The sequence below is a fragment of the Nanorana parkeri genome, unplaced genomic scaffold (genome assembly GCF_000935625.1).
Source record: "Nanorana parkeri isolate BGI_ZX_2015 unplaced genomic scaffold, ASM93562v1 scaffold726, whole genome shotgun sequence".
Lineage (NCBI taxonomy): Eukaryota > Metazoa > Chordata > Amphibia > Anura > Dicroglossidae > Nanorana > Nanorana parkeri.
The window spans coordinates 452,788-470,305 of record NW_017306994.1 but is presented as its reverse complement, the minus strand read 5'-3'; the positions used below and the strand labels follow the sequence as shown (position 1 = coordinate 470,305).

Below are 17,518 nucleotides of genomic sequence, written 5' to 3'. Positions count from 1 at the left end.
CTTATTTCGGGTTGGTTGCTCGGGTTTATGCTGCCCTTAACTAATTTTTCATGAGTTTATCAAGTTCATTCAATTGATTGGATGTTAGAAACCATAATTTAGTGTAACACAAACAACTACTTTCTGTATCGAAAAAGTAAACAATAATCCTCATACTAATATTCTATACATCATGTGATTGTCTTGAAAATGATAAGAACTTTCCAAATCATCCAATAGTTTTCATCTTTTATTGATTTGAGGGTTTTGAAAAGATAGAGAAAACCTTGCTAGACTGTTCAATTTGACCAGAAAATCAAGAAGATTACTAAATATAAGATATATTTTGAGTATTGCCGACTTCAGTGGCTTTGTATATTTTGCTCTTTACTCTGTTTTAGTTAGTTTTGCATCTTCCTCTTTTTTCATACCTTCCTTGGTTTATTGAAAAAAATATAATAGCCACTGAAAAGAAAAGCTTTCCCTTTATCAAGGCAAAGATCTGAAACATTGGTCTTTTCAATGACTGTTTGAATGTTTTTATAATAAACTAATTCTCTCATACATAAGACATGTGAGCTGTTTCTTTCTTTGGGCTGTTATTTTTTTTTTTTTTTATTTCTCATGCATTGAGGGACAAAGGAAGTCTTTAACCTTTGGGTTATACTGCTGCCAACAGGAGGCTTAAATCCTGGCAAACAAAAAAACTGTAGACCAGCTCACGATAAACCCTTCTGCTACCAGCATGCCTCATTTTTTGGGGCACTCAGACTCTGAAACTAGAAATTCAGCCTGCTGCTTCTATCAGTTCTCTACCCAGCCTTTGGTCATTTAAAACTCCTAAGGCCACAAAGACGTTTCCATCTGTTTTTGCAGATTAGAAGCGTCCTAAAAAGTTAACCGGTCCTTTCAGTCTCGGATTTGATTTGCATGGCCTTTAAAGGACAATGGGGGACATTTATCAAAACTGGAGCAAACAGAATCTGGAGCAGTTGCCCATAGCAACCAATCATCTTATTTATTCCGTTTGTGCAGTTAAGATTTGAAAATTAAAGAGAGAAGTTGATTGGTTACTATGGTCAAGTGCTCCAGATTCTGTCTGCTGCAGTTTTGATAAATTCCCCCTATGTCTCTTCAGAACTCTTTTTTTAAAAATGATTATCAAGGATGGTCCGTGTGGCAAGAGCACCAATTTTCCTCAGCAGAAGAGGACTAAGGAACAGACTGCAGAGTTTTCTCCTTCTATGACTGTTAGAAATGAATCGCTTTTATATCTCCACATCAAGACCCCCAACTCCCAGTCCACTTTCAAGGTCTGGCATTCTAAGTGAAATCATCAGACAAACCTTCTTGTGCATGAAGGTGTGCCCCCACTTTCTGGACTTTTGTTAAACTTTGTAGATGCTTGGACAGCTTGCACCTCAAATGCTTTGGTGCAGAAGGTGGTATCCCAGGTATATAAACTGAAGTTTTGCTTCTTGCCCCTTTCTCATTTTCCTGCCTTCAATCTTCCTGTGTCATTTGCACAGATTAGCAGATCTTCACTAAGCCCCCTCAGGTCTTCTGGATGAAGGTGTTATTGCCCCAGTTCCTGTGGCAGAATGGTTTCAGGGGTTTTATTCCAACCTGTTCACCGTTCCCAAACTCAAAGGGGGCATGCACCCAAGCTTGGTCGTTTAAAACTTTCAAAGTTCATTCGGGTTGTTTTGCACATGAAATTCAGCAAATGTGTCATTACCTCCTTTCACTCTTTACCAGGGAACATTTCTGGCTTCTGGTGACATAAAGGATGCTTACCTTCATGTCCTCATTTTTCCAGCGCAGCAGCGATTCCTTCACTTTGTTGTGGTGCCCTACACTACCAGTTCATGGGTCTGCCCTTCACCCCCTCTTCTGCCCCTTGGATATTCACCAAGGCGCTGGCACTAGTAATGGGCCTGCTGAGCTCTCGTGGCATCCCCATTTTGAAATACTTAGAAGACCTCCTGTTGAGGGAACAGTTGGTGCAGGCTCTGTTGGAGAATGTATCTTAACTGCTAAGACATTACAATAGTTTTGATAGATCCTGAGCCTTCAGAAATCATTGCTGAAACTGGCTCATTGTTTGGAATACCTTGGTCTAGTCCTGGACCCATCCATCTGGAGGGTCATAGCTGGATTCAGTCAGACAACACCCACAGATGTGGCATAAATCAAGAAACATCAGTTAAGAAGAACCATAAGTCTTTTCTTGAACAGAGAGGTAGATTGAATCCTGGCCTGGGCAGAACTCCATGCCTTGCCACTCCTCTACATCCCAAGTGTAGACAATTGGCAGGCAGATTTCCTCAACCAGCAGCACCTAAAGCCATGGGGAGGAGTCCCTATACGCAGAGCTGTTCTAGGGCCTTTGCTGCAGGTTGGGGACATTAGCAGTAAACATCCTGAGTTCCAGGTTCAACAACAAACTGGACAGGCTTGTATTCAGGTACATAGATTCCCTAGCGGAAGCAGTGAGTGCTGTGGTGGAGCTTGATCTATGCCTTTCCTCCCCTGTAACATCTTTATTGGCAATCTTCATTGCTCCAGGCTAGCTCATGTGGTACACTGACCTGGTAAGAATCCTGGTAGACATTCTGTGGGCACTGCTAAGTCGTGAGGATCTTCTGTCCCAAGGACTTATCTCCCATCCTGCTTCACACTCACTGGCTTTAATGGCATGGCTGTTGAAGCCCAGGTAGGAAGTCTGCTTCTTGCATGGTCTATCATCAACATAGAAAACAGGATTGCCTTGGTGTGCTTTCGGGGCTTACACCGCAGGAGTTTCTCTATGGGATGGGTCCTCTCCTTCTTCCAGCTGGGTCGGAACCAGTGCTTGGCTTTCGGCACTATCTGGGGTCAGATTTCTGCCATTTTTTAATCTGTTTCAAGGACCGTTCACCTCTCACCCTGTCAGACCTTTCTACAGATGGGTTTCCATGTAGCACCCCTATATGTTCCCCAGTAACTCCGTGGGATCTGAATCTGCTTCTCTCTCTAGTGACATTGTTTTCTCTGTCACCCACAAGGTTGTGATTCTTGAAGATTTCACTTCTACAAGGCGAGTGTCTGAGCTGGTGGCCTTATTCTGCAAAGAACTCTTTTTCCAGGTTTTATAGAGGGAAACCAGAGTGTTTAGGTCCAGGACTTAAGTTAGTTTTTGCCTTTCACCTCAACCAAGGATGAATTGTTTGAGAATGTGATGGATGAGTGGTTAGTTTGAGGTGGGATAGGCTTCCCTGAAGAGATGAGTCTTAAGTATCGCCTAAAGGCAATCAGAGTTGGAGATAGTCGGACAGGTTGGAGTAAAGAGTTCCAGAGGATGGAAGAGTATCGGCTGCTAGAGGAGCAATGAATAATGTAAGTATTTTACTTCATCATCCCCTCGGCAAAACAAGCAGTTGGAGCTTGCAGTGTGGCTGGGGCCTGCTCCCAAAGGTAAAGTTTTTTTATTCACAGAAGTTCAGCTTTGTTTTCCTAGATATGTTATTTGGACACCATAATTAAGTTCGCTTTTTATACTTGTTGTATTGTGTTTACAGTCAACTAAATTGTGGCACTTTTTTTATGTAGGAACCTTGGTGAGTTAATTGACAGGTTTGCTGGGGATTTCAAGGCCCAAGGTCCACCAAAGTCTACTTCAGAGGATGCTGGAGCTGTGTTACCAAGCTGTGCAGACCTATTTGTGTACTACAAAAAGTGCATGGTACAGTGTTCCCAGCTTAGCACAGGAGAGCCAATGATTGCCCTTACCACTATATTCCAGAAGTACCTGCGGGAATATGCCTTGAAAACTCTCTCTGGTAATCTCCCCAAGTAAGTGTATCTTTTTTATCTTTAACTTCAATAAGTTTCAATAAGTATCTTTAGCTAACTTCAGTTTTTACATGCAAATACAACCATTTTTTGCTGCTAACCCAACAGGAATAAATCAACAAAGAAAATGATATTGTATTTGCCTGGGTTCACCTTTTATCTAGTGTTTCCATACAACTATACAGTATGTCATTATTGCATTACATTTCAGAGGACCAGTTTTATTAAACCTAGTTGTTCATCTGATCCATTTAAACCTCATCTTCCCTAGTACTTGTGATTTGTAGCTTATGCTCAGATTTAGCTAAAGAATCAGACCATTCTTTGTAAAATAATTACAGTAATGGAATAAAAAAATTGCCTACATGTTATCTCTTTAGAGAGCACTAAAGACTGGAAACTTGCACCTTAAAAACCCTTATTAGACTTAAATGGTCTGGCCAGGAAACCATGTTTGTAGCTTTTAAATGAAGGCATCATTGCCCCAGTTTCTGTGGCAGAACAGTTTCAGGAGTGTTACTCCAATCAGTTTATGATTTCAAGCCCAAAATGCCCCCCTCCCACCTTGCTACCCCAAGCTCTGAATGCTTTGATTTAGGTCCAGAAATTCCACATGGAATCCACCAAATATGTAATCACGCTTCCCTTCATCAGGGTAAACTTTTTGGCTTCTGTGGACTTCAAGGGTGCTTACTTTCACATCCCCATATTTCCAGTGCATCAGCAATTCCTACAGTTTGCTGTGTTGCTCCTACATTACTAGTTCATGGCCCTGCCCTTTGGCCTCCCACCTGTACCCTGGCTATAAACCAAGGTGCTGGCCCCTAGTATTAGCCCTGCTGCACTCTCATGGCATACCAATTGTGGGATACTTAGGCAACCTCCTGTTGAGGAAAGAGATGGCACAGGCTCTGTTGGACAACTGTGTCTGTAACTGTTCAGATGTTACAGTAGTTTTGATGGATCCTGATCTTTCAGAAACTGGAACCAACTAATTGTTTGACATTTCTAGGTCTAATCTTGGGTACGGCTCAGGCCAGAGTGTTCCTTCCACAGGGCAGCCTGCAGACTCTTTGGTTCAGGTTTGAACAGTTCAGTCCAGGAGTCGTCCACTTTTGCTTGAGAGTCCCAGGTCTGATGGTAGCCTCTTTTGCAACAGTTCATTTGGCCTTTTTCGCAACAGTTCATTTGGCCTTTTTCGCAACAGTTCATTTGACCTTTTTCATTCTAGCCACTTAACATTCTGTTGTCAGAGGCCAAGTCCATCCCGTCTCTGGACAGAGAGATTTGTCTGTTACTGAGTACTAAGTTGTTCCTACCTTGGTGGCTCAGGAATCTGGGAAGTCCTTACTTCCCACCTTTTGGAGGATCCCCGCGACAGATGGGGTACTTGGTCATTGTCTGAGTTTGTCTCCTTGTCAACATCCTGGAACTTTGGGGGATTTGACTGTCTCTTCAGCATTGGACTATCCTACTTGATGGTCATCCGATCTAGTTGCATACATCAACCATTGGGGAAGAACTTTGGCAAGAGAAGTAGATTGGATCCTGTGCTGGGCTTCATTTTCCAGCCTTGTCAGCTATGCACTTCCCAGGCGTAGACAATTGGCAGACAGATTTCCTCATCCAGCAATATCTGGACTCGGGGCATTGGTCTCTACACCTGTTCTAGGACCTGTTTGGCAGGTGGGGACACCAGAGATGAACCTTATGGGTTCCAGGTTCAACAACAAACTAGACAGGTTTTCTACAGGTACGGGAATCCTCTAATGGAAGCAGTGAATGCTCTGGTTGATCTGCTGGACCGGTACACCCTGTTCTACGCCTTTCCTCTCCTAAAACTTTTTCCTAAACTGCTTTGGGGGATCGAGATGGAGGGCATTTTGGTGATGCTTATTACACTGGACTGTGGTATTAGTACACCAACCTGATAAGACTCCTGGTAGAAGGTTTATGGGCTTTGCTAGATCATCAGGATCTTTTGTTCCTAGGATTGATTTGCCATTCTGTTTTATGGTCTATGGCTTCACCTTCATGGCTGTTGAAGACCAGGTTCTGAAGGACAGGGGCCATCTCTAAGTCTGATTCCAACAATACTGGATATGGAAGGCATACTTCACTTGGTGTGGGCCTTGGAGATTCCACCCCAGGAGTTTCTCCATCCTTTTCCTCCTGCGGCTGGGCCGCAACCAGAGTTTGGCTGCCAGCACCATCAAGGGTCAGGTTTTTTTTTCTCTACTGTTTCAGAGGACATTGGCCTTTCACTCTTTGATTGAGACCCAAGCACAAGGAGTCTCCCATGGAGCTCTCCCAATCTGCTTCCTGTGACTGTGGGATCTGAATCTGGTTCTTTCTGTGTTTCAGAAAGTCCCCTTTGAACCCAATAGATACCTTCTGTTCTCTGTTCTCTGCTCTCACCACAAGGTAGTTGCCCTTGTAGCCATTACCTCTGCAAGTTGAGTGTCTGAACTAGCGATTGTATCCTTCATGTCCTATATGGAAAAACTGGTTTTGAGGCCCAGGACTTCCTCCCTGCCTAAAGTAGTTTTTGCCTTTCACCTTAGCCAGGATGTTGTTCTTCTGTATCTGTCCAGTTCCAGTTCACCAAGAGGAGATTTCTCTCCATTGTCTAGGTGCGACTTGTAGTACCCTTTATTTTACTACAACTGGGTCATTAAAAAAATGGGTAATTTGTTGTGTTTTGGGGCATTTAATTAAATTTGTCACTAAATTTTGGGGTTTAATAAGGAGTTGCGCTAATATTGCGCAACATAAAAATTTTCAACTACCACCATTTTATTCTATAGGGTCTTGGCATTCAGAAAATATATAATGTTGGGGGGTTTTACGTCATTTTCAGGCCTAAAATGTGGAATATAACATGGGTGCAACAATGGAAAAAAGGGCCTCAGTCATGAAGGGGTTAAAGGTTTCCATACAAAAGTGAACTCCTGATTCTTCTGTCTATTTGTAGCCCTATTCTGCTGTACTCCCTTTGAATGCACAATAGCAGTTGTAGATGTGATATACTAAATCACACACTGCTGACAATACCATGTTTCGTTTGCTGACCCAATTTTGAGCAACAGCAAAAAGGTACAGTGGGAGAGGGATCAGTGGTAAACTTTTAGGTGAAAGAGAGGAGATATGTCTTCTTTACATTAAAATTTGTCATTGTACCTATTCAGGCTGGTTCAGCTGGTTCATTTCATGCTCCGAATTCATACATGGAGGGGTCTGAGAATTGAAACCAAGCCGTAGATTAGCAGTGGTGTGTGAATGTCTTGACTAGCAATGGCTTAGCTGTGTGCCACCTTATTAATGTCTCATTGCTCAGCTGGCTTGTAAATTCCCCACATGTGTACAGCACAGTAAGGAAGTCATCTTGGCGGCTTGGTTTCCTACAGATGAGTTGCTGTTTGTGTGCACACATGGTGTCTGTTGCTAAATGTAGTAGTAGCCCTGCAGCCCAATAAATCTTTATTCCTGTCAGGGAGGAGGAGGGGATGTGAGGATTATTGTGTTGCTTGGAAAGGTGTATATTTCTTTTCTGCCTGCAACAAGACACCAGTGGATTCCTTTCTGCTGAGAGACTCCTGAAACTAATTTTCCTTCTTGCGGACTGAGAAAGGCATACCTGGGCTATGCTTTCCTTGTCTTTTAATACTAGCAGCTGCTTCCAAAACAAATATGCACTGGATACAAAGACTGAAAGATACTCTTTCTTCTCTAAAAATAAGAGTCACTTATTTAAAATGTAAGGAAACTAATAGATGAGATGGCTTTATTAAAAAGTAAGCTATCTGCCAAACAGATTTCATGGGGTCCTTTTGGAGTAAAATAACATCCAATGACCTAATATCTATTGCTATAAGGACTTTTTACTGTTTAGTTTTTTAGTTTGTCTACCATCCATGTCTCGTGCCTTACACGTTTACAATCTTGATAACCCTACAAAGTCTCTCCATTTCACATATCTGCAGATTCAAAGTCTCATGCCTGCCATTTTTCCAGCTGCCGTTTCTTGCACCAAAATCTCCCTGCAAGTTCGGAAATTCCTTGTGTGGGTCTATAGGACTGGCATGGAGATCTCAGAGCAGGGCAAAGATGCTGCATGCATTCTGCATACCTGTGAAGTGATATATAAATCTTTTGCACTTAACACCCCTCCTTTCCGATTTTTACAGGTTTATATTTTTTTTCATGTAATCTTTTATGTGTTCTGTAGGGCAATATATAATGTTGTTTATCTTCAAAGAAGTTCTTACTGCTCGTATACTTGTTCACACAGCTTCTATGTATTGATTAAAAAAAAGCAAATCTTGGAGGTTTTAGTTTTCACATCTCATGATAGAAAGGGACCTGTGCTTTGGATACTGCTGCCTAGCTTTTGTTTCTAATAAAGCAAAATATAGGCTATGCAACTAGTAATTGTCAAATCAGAGGAATCGTAGATCTATTAGTTTTTGATCAACTACAGTAGATTTGTCTGATTGTAAAAAAAATTAGGCAAATCCAGGCAATGATCATTTATGAAGTGTATGATTCTCAGCAGACTGCACCCCCTATCATGTGTACCGTATATACTCGAGTATAAGCCGTCCCGAATATAAGCCGAGGTACCTAATTTTACCAAAAAAAACTGGGAAAAAGTATTGACCCGAATATAAGCCGAGGGTGGGAAATGAGGCAGCTACTGGTAGATAGATACCAATAAAATTACATGAATATTTATTTAAAAGAAAAATAACCTAGCTCTGTAAGTGGAAAAGGGGGTACAGGGCTACATATCATGTACTACGGATCATTTAACCCATTCATATTAGCAGAGGATAATTGTAAATCTATTGTTCAGTGCACTCTATATGTAGTATATAGTACATGTACATATAGAGTGCCTGCAACAATACATTTACAATGATCCTCTGCTAACATGAATGGGTTAAATGATCCATAGTACAGGGCTACATACAGATCATTTAATACATTCATGTTAGTATAATTGTAAATGTATTGTCTGCACTGTATTAGCAGTATATACTCCATATAGAGTATATACTGCTAATACAGTGCAGACAATACATATATAATTGCTTAATGAATCTCTCTCTCTCTTTTCATTCTTCGGTTATATACTTTTGCTAATCAGATTGTCAGTGTTTTACTGTAATTTAATATTTAAAACACGACAAATAGCACACACCTGTTTAATTGCATAATTCATACAGCATAGGTGTGCACTGTTATGTGGTAGCTAAAAAGATTTTAGTTTTCAGTAGTTGGGTATACTGAGATCAGTATATAAAGTTTATATCCTATTGGTTGCTCTGCAATATTGAACTTTGGTTATTAACCTTTAGCTTATTAAAAATAAAATGACACGAAAAAAACGTTATACATGAGATTTCAGTACAGCAGTGATAGGGTTCTAAGTATCGAGCATGTATTTGATGCAGTCTGGTTAATGCAGAAGAGTTGCAAAGAATGAAGGCTGGAGTTCGGCTTCCACCTCACCTGTCCCCGATCCAGTGAGAGATCACCAAATATGTTTCAGAGCTGATTATCAGAATCTCCTGAGCCAAGTCCAGAGAGTTTGTACTCTGCATCGTATGGCCAAACATTGCTCTAATGCATTAGTCCATGTCAGACCTTTTTTCAGTAATTAGGTGATCATGGAACCGACCTGTCTGTGATGCTGGAGCACCTTTCTTGCTGTATAAGGTGGGTTCACATCCACCAGTCACACTCAGCTCTGCCTTGGAAGTCTGAATGTGGTTAGGGATGTCGGAAGCTACATAGCACAGGAAGGAATTGCCCTCCTTTTCACCCTGTGAGGTGGTCTGTGTGTGCGCCTTGGCGACAGCACCAAGAACTTTTATAACTGTAAATTAAAATAACTTTTTGCACTGTGCTGGAATGCATTAGTAGCTTACTGTTTGGTTTAATATTGCCCGTTTTATGATTGACATATTTATCTATTTCATATTTTATTTTTGTTTGTTCAGAACCAGTAGCAGCAGCACAGGCCTTACAATCACCAGTCTTCTGAAGGAAAAGGAAGGTTCAGAAGTTGCCAAATTCACCACTGAAGAGCTGTGTCTGATATGCAGTATACTGAGTACAGCAGAGTACTGCCTGGCTACAACACAGCAAGTGAGTAGCAGATTTTAATTTACATAGAAAGTTGGTTTAACCTTTTGCCATATTCAGATCCTTTCTTTCATTCTGCATTTCAGTCAAAGGAAGGGGATAGCTTTTTAAAATGTCTTCTTTCTATGTATATTGTCTTTCTATGTATATTGTTTATTGCTAAGAAATTTTATATTTTTAATCGGATGAATACAAAATTGAACATATAATTTGTATTTACCACTTGCAGCAGGTGAAAAAAGTCTAAGCAAGAGAAACAGCACTCTTCAGGCTACTGATAAAAGGCTATTACACACAAAACTCATATTCCAGTGTTTGATAAATACAGGAACGTAAAGCCATGCGGTAGTTTATTACATCTCTCGTGGACTTTATTGATCTTGATGTCCATGCTTGAGCTGGACATTTTAAGTGATTCTCAGTCTATCTGTTGGATGCTTTTATATATTTTACATTACAGAGAATGCAACAGGAGGAACCATAACACTTATGGATTGATCTAAACACCCAGAAATCTCAGGTGTATAGCAACAGAGTCATAAATTATGTCAGGGAGATCTTGCTGTTAGGTTGTAGAAGACAGGCCTACCACGCCTACCATGGTCCACCTTTTAATTATAATCACATTCATGGGTAGCATGCCACTTTAAAAAGGTCTCAGAAGCATTTGAAATCAGATTGCACACAATACAATCTGGCTCATACAGGACAAACACACTCATAGCAGATGTAGGGCTTGTTCAAACCAGCCTGCATGCTAAAAGGAGCCATTTTAGCATGCGGGCTGGTGTCTGTTGAGTATAGGCATTAGGGGGTTGGACCTCGAGTTGTTAAAACTAAAGGCAATGTTTAACACATTACCTTTTTGTTTAAATTGTTTTAACTCATAATGTAACTAAATTACATTTAATTAATTTCTATTTATCACAGTGGACATGACAGAGGGTGACTTCAGGTGACCTGCGGAAAAATGCAGCATGTCTTCATTTTTACGCAACCCACCTCAAGGTGATGTGGTGTAAACAGGGCACACAGAAAACAATTGTTTTCTGCATGCCCTACCGTTAAGCCTGCTTTGATCTGTGCAGCTCAAGTGAAGTGTTGTGAATGAGCCCTTAGGGCCTGCTCACACGACATCCGTTTTCTGTGCTGACCTGATCTGTACGCTCCTGCACTAAAAATGTATCCCTATGTGTTTTATGGGCTACAGCTCTCACGTGCGCAGTCCGTTCAGGTTACGACAGAAAAAATACTGCATGTCACATTTTGTCCGGTCAGGAAACGCACGAACGCAGCAAAAACGCGATGGAAACGGAACACAATGCAGCTAAGCAAAAAATTTTTTATTCTACATAAACAGACAGAGTGGGAGACAGGTTGGAGTAGACCTCATAGGAAGAATCTGCATACTGACAGCCCCACGGCTTGAAAAAAAACAAAAAAGAAACTGTCAGCATACGCGGCAAAAACGCACTGCATGAGTAGCACCACGTCTGCAGATCCGGACCTGATCAGGACCTGAAAATCATGTGAACAGGCCCTTAAAGTAGATGTTAACCATAACTGAATTACAGTTTGAGTTTGCTAAAGCTATGTGTATAGAAACAATTCTCATTTCTTTTAAATATACTGTATTCACCTTTTTTTAAAATCCTTTGTGACATACTAGTGCTGCTGATCTTCTATAGCCTCTTTGCAACCACTCACTGCATGGCATTTCTCAGACTAAGATAAAGTGTTGTAACCTTATAAGAGGAAGTGCCTAAACAAGGACCCTTATAGTGGTATGAGTTGTTTTAATGAAAGCTGCAGATTTAAAAATATTATAAATTACTTTGAAATTACATTAACATGTTAAAGCTTGAATAATATTTTAGTTACTGGGTTAATATATACTTTAAAATAAAACTCTGTACAGTACATTTGTTAAAGTTTTACTTGTCAAAGGACTTGTAATTTTGTACAACCGACAACGGACAGGTGGAACATTTTTTTTTCTTGGTTCAACATTGCAGCTTCCTATATCTTCATTTCACAGCTGCTAGAATGTTTCGAGCCACTGGACTGTTAGGGAGGCAGTAAGCAGTAAAACTTAACCACATAGGGTCATAGGCTGATCTTTCTGACTGTGCAGTGTGGCAAATGTGTGTAATTCATAGGATCACAAAATTACAAAATCTTTGGCAGGTAAACCCATAAACATCGACGTTTTCAACTTTTTATTTAGCGGTTTGCCTCGACTCTTCCTTACTGACTGCTCCCAACCCAGAGTTCCTTCAAGCTCACTGGCAATGCTGGGCTTTCTTTTTCGAAAAGCCAGCAAGCTTTGCAAACTGAGTGTCGTAGATGCACCCCTTTTTTGATGTTAATGAAGGTTTTATAGAAAATTTAATGGAAAATAACATGTGATATAAAATATTAATGTTTTAACTTTCAGAATATTTGCCTTTTTATATTAATCAAAATCATTATTCTTCCCCATTTAATAGCTGGAAGAGAAGCTAAAAGAAAAAGTAGATGTGACACTGACAGAGAGGATAAACCTGACAACAGAGATGGATACTTTCAGCACGTAAGCTTGCACCGATTCTCTCTGCATTAGATATATTTTACTGAGGCTGTAACATATTATTGATCACTATAGGACCACCAATGCTTCATTTCATGCAAAGCACACTCATTTGCATGCTGTTTTCCTGTGAACAAAAGGTTAGCACACAGCAGTCAATTACTGTCAGGAGGCTTATCCTGTATTTGTATGCAAATATGTCTGCCCTGTGTACATACAATTTACACACTATACATAAAAACTGTTTGAAATTTGGAAGACCTAGTGGTGCAAATAACTCCTGACTATTAACAATACAGTATTCAGATAATTACCAGTATGGACCTTCCTCTAACCAGCATGCCTCAGTTTTTTGCTAGTCTCCTAGGAGGGTGAACACATTTTCTTCAGCTCTGCTAAAAAATGTCTGTTTTTTGCTAGCCTTCCATGCTTTTTGCCTTGGTGACTTCAGTCAAGATTCCTCACTACATCACTGTTTTTGCTGGCCTTTTCATAGTAGCTATCTGGATTGACGTTTCCTCAGCCACCTAGACTTCGTGCAGGGCTAGCCTAGAATGTGACCTTCCTGCACTGGTCTCTGCATTATGAGCTTTCCAGACCTGAGTGTGATGTGTTAGCTGTGGGGTGCTTCCCAAATCCAGAGCTGTGGCACAAACCCAGGTGATACCCTCTCTGTGAAGGTTCAGGTAATAAGGCTCGTTGGGCTGAAGCACCGGGAGCTACTTTACCATTTGCAATGATGGGCGCCTGTTCAATTTTTCCACCATTTCTGTTTTTACTGCAACAAGGGTTAAGGCTGTTATAGGACTTTGACTTCAGGAAAGGTTTGGGAGTTCTTCATGTGACTGGACAAGTGGCCTTATGCTGGACGAGGCGGAGAGTGCTATTCTTGTCCGCCCTCTCTCTTCTTTTTTTTTTTTTTTAGAGACATTGCATTAATATTTGGATCTCATCAACCAGTAGCCTTAACTCCATCACTGGGAGGTCTTTTGTTCCCCCTGTATTGTCAACAGTCAACACACGTTAGGTTCCTGCTGCAGGTATACTGGTAGGGTACGTCTGGAGACCTTCTCGAGGCCTGATCAACTGGAGAAAGGTCCTCCTTCTTTGTATTGCTTTCTCACAAAACTGAGGCACGCTGTTTTCAGGAGGGGTTATTCAGGGGCTGGTTATAACTTTTCTCTTTGATGGTGTCCCAGCCTCCTGAAGGTGTCAGTATAACCTGACTGTTCTAACTGGTCTAAGTTCTTGTGTCCTTCAATGGACTCCAAGAAAAAGATTTTTCAGTAAGTATAAAAATCTTATTTTACTCCCTAGAAATTTACAAACATATAAGTTCTTCATGAAGCATTATTAAGCACAAAATAGTAGGAAAACACTTATGGCCCTAAATCATCATCTATTTCTTGATGGATACAAATTTTCAACCAATCGTTGCCATGCATATAAAGGCATTGTTGAATGTGTCTTTTAGTGTACAATGTAAGTGTCCATTTATATTTCAAATTCCATCCTAATTCTGCAATTGTGTGCTTTTGTTTGGTTCAACAAAATGAAAAAACATTTACTATAGCTAAACACCAGCTCTGCATTTGTGTCTTTTTTAGCTACTCTCTTTTTGTGTGGCTCATTCTCTCACAATAACTGTTTAATGAATAGTGAAAGTACTGATGGGTCACATGATGTCCGACACGATCAAATCACTATTTTTTAGCCTTATGGTTGTAAAGTACTTAAAAAATCCTTCCATACACTGCACGATTCTTGTACGATCACGGGATTTCTCGCGATTCTCGTACGAGAATCGTGCAGTGTATGGGCACCTTTAGTGATTCATGTGCCATAATCTGATAAAGATATATGTAAATTAATGTATTTTTACTGCCATCATATAAACATGGGTCTACATACATTGAATGTGTTTGTGTTTTTTCCAGTGTAATTTCTAATAGTATCCAGCTGCTTGTGCAAGATTTAGATTCTGCTTGTGATCCTGCACTTACTGCAATGAGCAAGGTATGGACATTTGTGGTTTATTTGCCCTTGTTACCTAGGTTTAGTAAGTTTCATTATACTTCAGAGTGACAAAGGCTAAGTTTTTTAAAACTGCTGTCTTAAGGCATGTTTGCTGATTAAAGTATTTAACTTAAATCTTTATATTTCGTTCTGGATAGAATGTGGGTGGATTAACTAGGCTACCAACGTTTCTGGCAGACTTATTTCCTGTCTCGATATTGTAGCGGCCTTAACTTGGTTCCCCTATCTGCAGAGCATTTTTCTTGCATGCCTTTTAGTTCTGTTTGCAATACCATAGCGTCAATTGGAAATAAACTTATTATAAACGTTATAATTATGGAAATAAACATGATTTTCTTTTGCTTATTTTACCTCTTTATGCAACGCATTGGACATTATTTAGTTAGCAGTACTGTTCTTAGAGTGATCCCAGGGAACAAGCAAATGATTTATAACCTGCGTATATTATCAAGATCACATGTAGCATTTACCTTTTATTTCAGTTTCATATACAATGCTCATGATTCCTTGCAGGCAGGTTTAACAGAGTTTTTTTCTTTTCATTGTAAGTTGCTAGGATTGGAAGGCCTTGCAAGTTTGCTCAGTGCTACTTACCTTCCTGAGAAATACACTGTTATAAAGCAAGAGTGCACACCCCTATTAATACAAATTAACAAGCAAGAGTGCACACCCCTACTAACTTTCTTCATAAACGAGTGTGCATAGTAAGAATGATTTGATTTTGGGGAGTGCATAAATACAGTGGAAGCCCACGTTAAGCTATATATCACCACTCCTTTTTTTCTATTTTACACAGTTATGGCTTTCATAATTGGGGTTAACACCAGGTTACCAGCACAGCTGGGTATATTAGCATGAACTAGGGTCCACAGAAAGGAAAGGCACTCGGAATATAAGCTTTCCTGTATGCTGAATCTGAATGCTATATTGTCAGTGTTTACTATGGAAGTAGATAGACAGTCTACACTTCCATATACTGCAATTTTATAAATGTGACCCCACTTTAAGAAGCTGATTTGTCCATTGTGCCTGTTGCTGTAGGGTACCGCACTGAGAAAATGTTGTTAGAAGCTCATGACTCTGGTAATGTTATGCGAGTGACATTACCTAGCAAAGTCTTGTATAGATGTGCAAAATGCAGTACTTTAGTTCCACTTCAAATCAAGTATATAAAGTATTTTTCTGAAGTCTAAGCAGAACACAAATTGCCTGCCAGCGGTACAAGCATGAACTTGTTCACAAGAGCAGTGTGATAAACATAAACGTCATTTCCATAGAACAATTTTTTTAGTCGTCTTTGGTCCTTTCTTGAGAAAAGATTGGATGGTTTCCGAAAAGGTTGTTTTATGCAAAAGGGGTGACCATTTATCATGCTGCTCTTGTAATCTGAAAACTGTGACTGTTGCAGTCATTCTTCAGGTATCCTGACTGCTGGGGTGCCGGCTGTCAGAATACAACAGCCCAGCAGGAGAGATTCCCCCATCCACAATGTTTAGGTGGAATTGAGAAAAAAAAAACTACAAGTGCATGGCCTGATTTAGCTTTCAATATTACTAAAACAGAAACTCTTCTAGTTTTTTTTTTTTTTGTGCCAGTCTAAGGTTTTGCCAGTCGGTGGCTGATATTTTTTCAGTTCTAAAGCAGCCCTTACTGTCTACATTTTTCCTCCACTTTTCACCTGTGAGCCATAGATAATTCTTACAGTGATCCACAGACAGACATTACTTTAGTGTGACGGGTGGTACAGAGCGTCTGAAGATCCAAGTGGAGTCTGACTCCTGTCTGTCAGTTGTGATGAGCTGGGGATTGGCTCAAACCCAGTTCACATGAGACCACACAAAGTCTGCTCAAAACTGTCCCCCAACCCAATGTCCACCTCCTACCCAGCCCACTCAATTGTGGCAGGTGCATTTCCTGCACCACAACCAGACATGACAAATGGTCGGGGAATGCCCCTGTCACATTTGCTGTCACTGATTGGACCAGGAGGGAGGGGGGTGTCAGTCACAATTTTGAATGGGTTTGGGAAAAATTAAGGTGAACTGTGTTCGCACCAAGCTCCAGCTCACCACCACCCGCCAGTTTCAAAGTTTATAAAAGGAGAAAGAGTGTGGATATAGGATCTCATTCTCTTGTTGTCTTTCGCCCCATACTTTTTTGCAGCCCGATCACTCCTTTAATTTATCTGCTTAACACTTTAATAATTGTACATTTGGAGATCACAGAGATCGCAAGATCACAGAAGTGCTGTGGTAGGCCTCCTTATAATGGTGGGATTTGAGGCAACTGCCCATTCTGCCCCTTGGATAACACCACCCTGTGTATTAGTCTCTGCTAAAGCAGAAAGCTACATTTGTGGAGACAAATTGCAATCAGCAGGTAGCAATTGCAGTTGCTGACTTCTTGTTATAGATGTTAGTTATATCCATTTGAAGACCATCTGGAATGTACCCAAGCAAAACACAAGGGGGAGATCATTTGAGGCCTGATGAGAGAATGTATTCTGACACGGGCAAAACAGCCACAGCAAAGTTCTGCTTTCCCTTAATGGATTTTCATGCTGCTTCTTCTGTAAGCAGTAGAAAATGATGATAAACTGGATTTTAGCTACACTGCTATTTTCCAACCACATTATTCAGTTAAAAAAAGCATTTTGGTGTGAAGAAAATTGGAAAGGAAAGTGACATAAATTGTGGTGTTGTAATCACTGACACAGTAAATAATCCTTTTGTGCTGCAGAGGCCTGAAATTATTTACGGTTAATGTTATCTTGCTTCATCGCCTCTTCTAAGTGGCTGCTTGATGAATATTTAATTCTAGATTTGCTATTTTTAAACATGTAATGGGGCTGATTGCCACTTTTTCTCCGTGCTTGGACAGGATGCACTCTGTTTACTAGTACTGCATTATTCAAATTCTGGTCAGTTACTAGCCTTACAGACTTAGCAG

General features: G+C 40.4%; 1 protein-coding gene across 2 annotated transcripts in view; it reads left to right on the top strand.

Annotated features, from left to right (window-relative positions):
* VPS53 (VPS53, GARP complex subunit) overlaps positions 1-17,518 on the top strand; it is a 136,718-nt gene that overhangs the window by 65,513 nt on the left and 53,687 nt on the right. For both annotated transcript variants that reach the window (XM_018564118.1, XM_018564117.1), the window contains 4 exons: positions 3,571-3,813; positions 9,819-9,966; positions 12,453-12,535; positions 14,470-14,548. In XM_018564118.1, coding sequence (XP_018419620.1) covers positions 3,571-3,813; positions 9,819-9,966; positions 12,453-12,535; positions 14,470-14,548 — 553 coding nt within the window. The remainder of the gene's footprint in view (positions 1-3,570; positions 3,814-9,818; positions 9,967-12,452; positions 12,536-14,469; positions 14,549-17,518) is intronic.